This window comes from Nothobranchius furzeri, chromosome 18, assembly GCF_043380555.1.
Source record: "Nothobranchius furzeri strain GRZ-AD chromosome 18, NfurGRZ-RIMD1, whole genome shotgun sequence".
Taxonomy (NCBI): Eukaryota; Metazoa; Chordata; class Actinopteri; order Cyprinodontiformes; family Nothobranchiidae; genus Nothobranchius; species Nothobranchius furzeri.
In genome coordinates, this window is record NC_091758.1 from 17,488,922 (window position 1) to 17,499,215 (window position 10,294).

Genomic DNA, 10,294 nt, shown 5'->3' on the forward strand with positions numbered 1-10,294 from the left:
TTTAGGTTGAAAGTTATGTTGCTTTTTGTGCTGATTTAAGCAACGCCCCTTACGTTTTATTTTTTTCGTGAGCCGCTCCAAAAGGTGTTTGTTTTTCACAGTCCCACGTGAACTGTCACGTGATGTCAAGACCAGAAACTCCACATCTCTGTATTTCTCCTGTTTGCCGACTCTGCTGATTCTGTTCATAAAAGCAACTGATGTGTTTATATTAATTTTCATTATTTACGTTTATCTTGTAGATTTCATGCAAACCTATGTAGGGGATTTGTTCAGTTTTACACGAATAACATAGTGGAGTTAAGGGTATTAAATAACTAGAATGAATGTTTGATGAATTAATTTGAAATCATTAAAAAAGCAAAAACAAAGTGCATTAAAATAGTGGTAACCATGGTAATTGTTTAATAATCTAATCAAAGAACCCTGAATAGAAATTGAATCGAATGGTGAGGTAAGATTACACACCAGTACTGCTAAAGCTTCCAGGCCCATGACATGCAGGTGATGCTAAGTTAGTGTAGCATACCAAAAGGCCGAGTATTTCATCAAAAAAGACCTGAAGTTAACTTTTGACTTGCAGGGCCAAACAGCTTCATACAGGTCAATCTGACACCTTGGTACCGATACGAGGTGAACTTGGGCCAATATTCTTAACACATCCTGCGTGCTTCGTGAGCCTCAAGGCTGCAGGATGCAGGACTTCTTATCTTCAACTCTCTGAAAAGCTTATCTTTCTTGTCATAAAGGACTTTTTAAAACTTCCCATAATCATATTCTGGTGAATGAACAATTTGTTTGAATCCAAAGTGTTTGAATAATGTGTCTTATACTTGACATTGTGGGTTAAATAAATATTTTTCCTGATCTTAAATTACACCAGATCAGTATTTGTTGATTTTGATGTTAAATCTATCAGTATTTTCCACACATCATTATGTTATTATTAATGCTTTAACATTCACTTCACAGTAATGTGTAATAACATTTTCACTTCACACTATGAGTTAACCACTAAGTATCTGAGTGAGGGAGTGATTCTCTGAGGTCTTTGGTAACGCCCTTTAAAATGGTGAAATTCTGTTTTGCTCAAATTTGTCAACAACATTTAATAAATAAAGGGATCACTTCCTGATTGCTCTGTTCTTCGCCAGCCTCCTGATTAAGTCGATTGGGTGAGCAAGCATTTGGAACCATCGTCTCTTTTGTCCAAGGTCACAGTCGCTCTGCACTGCTTGCGAGTGATATCAGACACTACAGCTCCTCAGGTGTGGAACGTCTAAATTGCAGACCGTGGTGGTATCTTCTGGCCGGACCTCAAAGGGCGCTACGACTCTTTGAGATTCCTGTAGCCACAACGTCCGGTGAACTCACCACTTGGTCTGCCTCCTCCCCATTCCACTCAAGAGCTACCGTCACACAAGGGGTAATGTGGACTCTGCACCATGGTGTCGGATGGTTTTATGAATAATCTCCAACCAACCTACAACCAAACTGATTTTACAACCCAGACATCACAAGATCTTTCAGATACTACAAGGTTTTGCTACAAACATCCAGCTTAAATTCCATCATTTCATTCATACTTTGTCCTGTATAATCGTTAGGTTAGAAAAATAGAATTTAATTCATTTTTATAACTATTCTTGACTCTGTCTGAATTAATAAGAAGTGTGTGTTCCCTGAAAAGTCAAAGAACCTAAGGTAATATTAAATCAAAAATTCAAACATCAGTCAGACAGATCATTCATATTTAAATAGAATATCACACTAAGCTGAGTGGACTAAAATTTCTCTTAATGTGCAACTACAATGTTTCATTCTCAAATTTTCATAAACAAATGTTATTGGCTTGGTCTCTAATTTATAAGCATAACTTTTCTCCTAATAATTACCTTATATGGAACAATAAAGATGTCTGTTACAAAAGGAAATCCTTATTCTTTGACAATTGGTTTAGGAATGGCATTATAAAGATCAATCAGCTCTTTAATAAGGTAGGAAATGTATTCACTTATCAAGAATTTCTTTCTCATTATAAAACTCCTGTAACCCCTAAAGAATTTGCTATTGTTTTCGACGCTAGTCCATCTGGTGTTATTATGCTTTTCAAAAGTTATACCACCCCACCATCTAACATGACCCCTTTGCCTGATCCAAGTGACACATTTATAGGGAAACTTTGTTTTCTATCGAGATTACGGCCAGATAAGCAAATTTGCTCCCTTTTTCTAGCTGATTGTGTTTCTGTACCACATGTTCTCCCTAAATGGAATTCACTTGTTCAATATGTGTTGTATGAAAAAGTATGGACTCTTCCTAACAGATACTTGCTTACAAACAAAGTCAAAGAAGTCACGTTCAAACTCCTTCATCTCTATTATCGTGTTAAAACATTCCTGAGGAGATTCATTAAAGACGTTGATGTATCCTGTACTTTCTGCAAGGAGCACCCAGAAACTATCAACCACTTGTTCTGGACTTGTGAACACACTCGGAAACTATGGCAAGGCGTCTGTAGATTTATATTGGACCATATCCATGAGACCTTTGTATTACATTTTCACAATGTTCTGTTTGGATTTCTAGACTATCAGAGGGATTAAGAAAATGAACTGTTCATATCTAATCTTATCATATTACTGACCAAGTTTTACATCCATAAATGTAAAGTGTTAAAAATAAGACCTTCCTTTTGTGTCTTGAAAAAAGAACTTAAGCTTTATTTGAAAACAATCTCCACCTCGACCAATAACAAAGTCATTAAGACACTAAGTCTCTGCTCGAAATTTCAAATCTTTCCATAATTCATACTCTGTTGCATGTCTCGTATTGTTTCCTGTTTCGATTATCATTCTCATATGTTTCATAATTTGTATGCAGTAACCCCTGGCGTTGAATCTGTTGGTATGTTTTTGTTCCCTCGCTACTTCGCGGTTCGTTTATCGCGGATTCACGACTTCGCGGATTTTTTCTTTGGAGCCTTATTCAAGGGAAATTCACCGATTCGCGGTATTTTTCTATGCGAAATATCAAGAAATTCCTTTTTTTTTTTCATCAATTTCATCATAAAATGCACTTTTTGTAATGAAACTATAAAAAAAGCAAAAATACAGTACTATGTAAAGGGAGGGTTTTAAAAGTCTGAATACTGAATACGTACCTGTTAAATAAATACTGTAAGTATGGTGTCCCTACTTCGCAGATTTTCACCTATCGCGGCCAGGTTTGGAACGCATCTACCGCGATAAACGAGGGATCACTGTATACTGTTTCCATGTACTTCATAGTGGATATTGAGTCAGTTGTGTATATTGACTGTATTGTTAACGAACCAATATTCTAAATAAAAAATAAAAAAAAGTATCTCATTATCATGACCTCTAAACCATAATTATGAAATTTTTATTTTATTTATTCCTGAGTGGGTATAATTGGCTTTTATAGAAATAGGCTTCCATAGTAATTCAATATAATGTACTATGGTGATCAAAGAAGATGGGATAAAATAAACTATTCTGCCCACTGTCCTTTGTTCAATAAAGTTTTTTTCTTTGTACTTCCGCTGGTGAAAGGATACCAATATGGCTGCCATGACATGTCATTAATAACACTCCGTTCCCGGTGGTAATTTAAGCCATCAGGCTACATTTTCCAACATTTTTAAAACTTAATTCCAGTTCGCGTGTTTTTACAGCAAAATGTACCATTTTATCGGCGGGAGAGGCGTCTCAGCGGCCCGGTTCCTCGCGTCAAGGAGCACCGTGCTCGTGGAGGCTGTCCGGGGTCGAAAGTCCCGCAACGACCCGGTGGCCAAGTCCAAGGAGGGTCGGATCAAAGTTCCACCCCCCGTCGATCCAGTGGAGATGGTCGTTCTTAACGAGAGATACACGGAGTATCAGCTGATCTTGAGGGCACTTCGGTGAGTTTAACCCGCTGGAGGCGTCACGGACTTTCATAGGCCACCTGGTGTCATGCTGAAATCCGTTCCCCCCATTCAAAAGTAACCTGTTAAGTGTCTAGCCTATAATTATGCAATATTCAATCAGTTTCTCTTTACATAATAATAATAATTATCAGCTGATCTTGAGGGCACTTCGGTGAGTTTAACCCGCTGGAGGCGTCACGGACTTTCATAGGCCACCTGGTGTCATGCTGAAATCCGTTCCCCCCATTCAAAAGTAACCTGTTAAGTGTCTAGCCTATAATTATGCAATATTCAATCAGTTTCTCTTTACATAATAATAATAATTAATGATGTTTATATCTGTCAGATTCAGAAATATGGAGTGGCGAAATGTGTGTGGCATTAATACACATAAAAGCAATGTTGTGGAAAACAAAGCAAGTGCAACAGCTGAGTTCACGAGCCATACTGTTATATTGCTGTTTCAAACAGAAACACTTGATGCTTCCTTTCTTTTTTGTTTCAGTCTGGAGTTTAAGGAAGAGGTGCTGAGAAATATGTATGAGGAGGAGATGGGTTCTCAGGTGGAGAGCAGGGCAAGAATGGAGATGGAGGAGCATCGCTCCCTGATGGCCTGGAACGATCAGGAAAACCTCCGTACACTCCAAGCAAGGTGCAGAAAAAAGCTTCAACTCGAACGTTATGGTCTCAGAGTTGATGCATCATAATTAGCTAACATTGCTTAGAACTGTAGCTCTTTTCAGAAGGCATTGTGATGTGTTTTGTATCACATAGAATATTAAGAGTGCAGAAGGAAGAGGAGGAAGCCCAGCACAGGAAGATGGAGCTGGCCCTTCAGCGCGAGGAGGAACAGCAAGAGTTCATCAAACAAAGAGAGAAGGAGATTTTACAGCTGCAGGTATGAATTCCTCCAAACAACAGCGTTAGCTAGAACATTCAAAATTTGGTTTTGCAGTTTGGTAAAGTGATTTTCTACCAGAAGAAATAAAGATTGAATAATTATTGAAAAACAATTTTTATATTTATGACCTCAGATCTGAATGTTTTTGTTCTTTATAGGAGGACGCAAAGAACTTCATCACCCTGCAAAACCTAGACCAACGAATTGAGGAGGCGCTGGACAATCCAAAGAATTACAACTTTGCTGTTGATAAAGAAGGAAGAGTTGTTAAAAGAACAGTTCTGCAGTGAGACAGCTGCTTTATTGTGTTTGTGTGTGAAAGGATACAAGAAAACAAATGACACGCACACTGAGACTGTTATCTCCGTTCAGGGTCCAGATACGTCTGGGAAACCATGTTTTCTGAATCTGAATATTTAGCGATTTTTTTCATATTTGTTAAAAACCTCCTGCTGAACCAGACCGTTTAGCCACACCCTCGACTAAGTTTTTGTTTGTCTTTTTAAAGTTGTGCTCTCTCACCACTGTTAAAACATCGCCAAACAAACGTTTGTTTGTGATAAACAAATGTGAACGACTGTGAGGTCTTTGGACTCTTTTTGAACATTAAATAATAAAAATGTGATTATCAGCCAACAGGGTCTGAGACGGGAGTCAACCGCCGACTTGTGCTAAACTATCTAATAATCAGGTTCTGAGTTATTAAGACCTTCTGGCCAGATCAATTCTTTAACATCTCTTGATCTGAGCTCAGGCATGAAGTGGACATGTCCTGTTCTGGTGTCCAGTTTATTGGGAAAGGGGCCAAAACTTGAAACACCTGGCTTATCAGCAGCTAGTGAAGCTTGTCGGTCCATCACCAAGTTGATTAAAAAGTAAAATTAGACTCTTCTCTGTGGCTTCAGGTTCAGATGTGGGTTTATCTACCTCATCTGTCTGAATCTGTAAGAAAAAACTAGGTAACAGGTAAAAACATAGCATTTAAGTTTGATTTGAACAAGGAGATTGTAGGGTTTAGGAAATTGAGTGCTTTAAGAGCTCAATATGTATATTACCTCTAATGACCAATAAGCAGTGATACTCTTATCTAAGTATAGAATATCCACTCTGCTTGGTCTTTACTGTGTTTATCAGAAGATTCTAGGATTCTTTATTAAGGGGTTGTACACTCAGTTTTAATTCAGAAAAGAGTCAGATTTGTAAAAGTAAGAATTTATTTTACAAACAATTAAAACATGACAGGTTAACTAACATTTACTGTGAGCGGATGGAACTAGATGTGATGTATGAAACCTATGTGTGAATGTGATGTTAGAACTTCCGTATCTAGGAGAGCTGAGTTCTGGATGTAAAAGAATTTGGTTTGCGCTAAGCTATGAAGTTGATTATTATCAAAAGCACATCAGACGCTATCTGTGTGTCTACTTCACCCGTTTTCGGAGACCCTCTGGGTGGATCGGAAGGCCAGAGAGGCCGGGTGACCTCTGGCACCGGAGGGCTGTAGAATACAGTGGCACCGACTCTTCAGTCCAGAGATGTCTCTGGTCACGACAGATGGATGGAACCGCACTTCTGGGACTCTTTAAGGAGTCTAAACAATATCATTTTGTTCTGCAGGAGCTGTTGTGGTATCAGCTTCGCAGGTGCAAAAAGATTTTGACGTGTCAAAAGCTTTGATGGTTAAAGAGGGTTTTGCTTCAGATGGATGGTCTAAAGCTTTCTCTAGAACTGCTGATTCACCAGAATGATCTGGTTTTAATGTTCTCATGATTTGTGTAGCCAACCAGAGGTCGACAAGTTTGAGTATTATTACCAAGAGTCTCAGAAACTTGCCTTCTTTGATACCGGATGCTCTGATCTGGGGTAAAAGACTGTGTCAGAGTTTAACTTAACCTTTCTTTGTTCTTGTGTGAGTGCAAATGGTGACGACCTTGTTATACAAACATGCTGAAACATATTTCAATCACTGTAATGATAACATAACATTCATTTCAAACTTCAATCATTGAGCACAGATTAATGAAACATTTCATTATATTATAATTATTATAAGTAGCAATAAACAAACGTTTATTTAATGATTATCTAGCTTATAAGTTGTAGAAGTTCATATTTAATTTAGGAAATCATTCTTTGATTTAGCAACTGATCCGAGCTGCGAGTGCTAGGCATGAAGAATCCTGTTGGACAATAAGGATGGACCTTGAGGAGAGAACAATATTGGCGACAATTTGTTATCCGTGTTCATAGCTGCAGATAGGCTCTGAGCTCCAGCTGATGGGATGAAGGCAGGCCATGTTCAAAACATGCAGTCTCATGTCTCCTTTTTGACCAGATGTTGAATGGTCAAACAGTACCTAAAAACTGACCATTGCTGGACGTTACAAGATAAAACCTGGTCCAGCAGGGCTGCAACTCCAGCTGCAGCCCTCCGAGTGGCGCCCTGCACATCTGTCTGGCTGCATCTTCACATTTCATGTGATTACACTGAAACCCACTGAGCCTCTAATCCTCCATGTTGGACTGCTGTGCAGGTTTATGGGATGAAGATCATCAGAGGTGAAGACCTTAAAAGGAACCGGGATGCAGCTGTAGTAAACACTCATTCAAACTTAGGCTCTACGTCAGTGGTACTCGCTCCTGGTCGAGCCGATCTCCAGCATATTTTCGTTTTTCTTCTACCCCAACACACCTGATTCAGTGGCTGAATCACCTGTGCAGCAGCTCATCAGGCTCTTCAGAAGCCTGTTAATCACCTGCTGACTGAAGTCGGGCATGTTAAAGCGGAGTTAAAACTAAAACGAGCTGAATACCGGCTTTTCAGGACCAGGAGTGAGTACCGCTGCTGGAAGTGAACACAAGGAAGCTCTTTGATTGGAAGCTCATCACCTCATACAGGTCTTTCTCAAAAAATTAGCATATTGTGATAAAGTTCATTATTGTCTTTAATGTACTGATAAACATTAGACTTTCATATGTATTAGATTCATTACACACAACTGAAGTAGTTCAAGCCTTTTATTGTTTCTAATATTGATGATTTTGGCATACAGCTCATGAAAACCCAAAATTCCTATCTCAAAAAATTAGCATATTTCATCCGACCAATAAAAGAAAAGTATTTTTAATTTAAAAAAGTCAGCCTTCAAATAATTATGTTCAGTTATGCACTCAATACTTGGTCGGGAACCCTTCTGCAGAAATGACTGCTTGAATGTGGTGTGGCATGGAGGCAATCAGCCTGTGGTACTGCTGAGGTGTTATGGAGGCCCAGGATGCTTCGATAGCGGCCTTAAGCTCATCCAGAGTGTTGGGTCTTGCGTCTCTCAACTTTCTCTTCACAATATCCCACAGATTCTCTACGGGGTTCAGGTCAGGAGAGTGTGCAGGCCAACTGAGCACAGTAATACCATGGTCAGTAAACCACTGTAGCGTGATGAAGGCTCTCTGATGTGTGGCAAAGGTTGCATTTGCCCAGCTGGGTCAAGCTGGGTCAAACAGTACTTTTTGAATCCACAGATTAACCCAAGGAGCCACGATGTCTGCTCAAGATCATAACATCATATCTGCTGTTCCGTCCCAGAAGAAGGACACTGCAAGTCATGATGATAATAATCAGATAACAATTAATAAACTCATTGATTTTATTACTGTTTAATATAATCATAACATGATCACTTTATTCAATATAAAGGTATTTTAATTACATGAAATGGATTATTATGCTTTGGGTATAATAATAATAATTATTATAATGATTATAAAGATGTGTTCAGCAAAGAAGACCTTCACCTTATTCAGCTAACGCAGAGTTCAGATAAACAATAACTGCATCACATGTTTTTGACGCATGTTCAAGCTTTCTTCCGGAGAGAGTGGGAGGGGTTCTGAGAGCTTTGGTGAAACTAACCATCACAGATTCACGTTCAGTTCTGAAACCAACGTCAGCCTGAGGAGACGGGACGGCCGCCCGGACCCTCTGCCAAGCTGTTCTGTCATGCCGACAAGAATAGCCAAAGAATAAACGGAACGGTAAAGCAGCTAACGAAAGACTCTACCAGAGTCATTGATTTCTGAAGTTAAGTTAAAGACGAGAACGTTCATCTGCCAAACGCTTGACCACCGTGTACCCGGCTACCACTCTGGACCAGACGGTCGGACACTCGCGTCTTCCCTGCCAGCCCCGAGTGTCATCTTGGATGAACCCATCCTCCCGATCTCCGGATCCACAAGAGGGTCAGCTGTTTGGGTGAGGTAGAACACGAGGCTGCGTTTGATGCCGTTTCTCTCAAAATAACTCAGTTATGTGCAAAACATCATTTCCACCCAGAATGCTTTCATTCTCTCTGAAAGAAACCTGAGAACTTCATTCACGCATCCAAAACTCATCATTCTCATTTTAGCTCCATTCAGTCACAGGTTTGTTTTTAAACCAGTAATATCAAAACTGTTAAAGATTGTCATTAAAATTGCCATCCATGAATTGTCATTTTATAATTGTCGTTTCAAATCCTTAGTTTAAAATTGTTAGTAATAAAATTTCTTCATTTTTAAACTTGCCTCATTATTGAAACGAAACACAGAAAAGGGTTGCATTTCCATTTATCGAATGAAAAATCTTACTGAATCTTCTGTTTAATAAATAAACTTTTGCTATTAATTTAAGTATCTTAAATTAAGTATTAATCCGTAGATTAATCATAGACCAAGCTCGATGGTGTGTTAATATTTTATGTTGATATAAGATAGAAGCTTCATATATTAACTAGTTTGTGTCATCCTAGTTCTAGCATTGAATAGCACAGTGTTAGAGCTGTGTGTGCGAGGTTTTTACCCCATTACACCATTTACCAGTGGTTTTGGCGCTGTGAGCAGGTGCCAGGTCGTGCTGAAAAATGAAATCTTCATCTCCATAAAGCTGTTCAGCAGATGGAAGCATGAAGTGCTCCAAAATCTCCTGATAGCTAGCTGCATTAAAACACAGTGGACCAACACCAGCAGCTGACATGGTTCCCCAGACCATCACTGACTGTGGGTACTCGACACTGGACTTCGGGCATTTTGGCATTTCCCTGTGCCCAGTCTTCCTCCAGACTCTGGCACCTTGATTTCCGAATGACATGCAAAATTTGCTTTCATCCGAAAAAAGTACTTTGGACCACTGAGCAACAGTCCAGTACTGCTTCTCTGTAGCCCAGGTCAGTCGCTTTTGCCGCTTTTTCTGGTTCAAAAGTGGCTTGACCTGGAGAATTCAGCACCTGTAGCCCATTTCCTGCACACATCTGTACACAGTGGCTCTGGATGTTTCTACTCCAGACTCAGTCCGCAGCTTCCGCAGGTCCCCCAAGGTCTGGAATCGGTCCTTCTCCACAATCTTCCTAAGGGTCCGGTCACCTCTTCTCGTTGTGCAGCGTTTCTGCCACACTTTTTCCTTCCCACAGACTTCCCACTGAGGTGCCTTGATA

General features: G+C 39.6%; 1 protein-coding gene across 1 annotated transcript; it reads left to right on the forward strand.

Annotated features, from left to right (window-relative positions):
- Positions 1-3,570: 3,570 nt before the first annotated feature.
- On the forward strand, positions 3,571-5,407 carry mrps26 (mitochondrial ribosomal protein S26). The gene is made up of 4 exons (XM_015941070.3): positions 3,571-3,922; positions 4,434-4,580; positions 4,703-4,826; positions 4,988-5,407. Exons 1-4 carry the CDS (start codon positions 3,702-3,704, stop codon positions 5,117-5,119), a joined length of 624 nt encoding a protein of 207 aa, XP_015796556.1. The 5' UTR covers positions 3,571-3,701; the 3' UTR covers positions 5,120-5,407.
- Positions 5,408-10,294: the final 4,887 nt, after the last annotated feature.

Excerpts from the sequence above, each read along its gene's own strand:
- mrps26 (XM_015941070.3), top strand. The coding sequence starts at position 3,702 with ATGTACCATTTTATCGGCGGGAGAGGCGTCTCAGCGGCCCGGTTCCTC. Across the intron at positions 3,923-4,433 it reads CTGATCTTGAGGGCACTTCG|TCTGGAGTTTAAGGAAGAGG; the intron begins GTGAGTTTAACC and ends TTTTTGTTTCAG. Across the intron at positions 4,827-4,987 it reads AGGAGATTTTACAGCTGCAG|GAGGACGCAAAGAACTTCAT; the intron begins GTATGAATTCCT and ends TGTTCTTTATAG.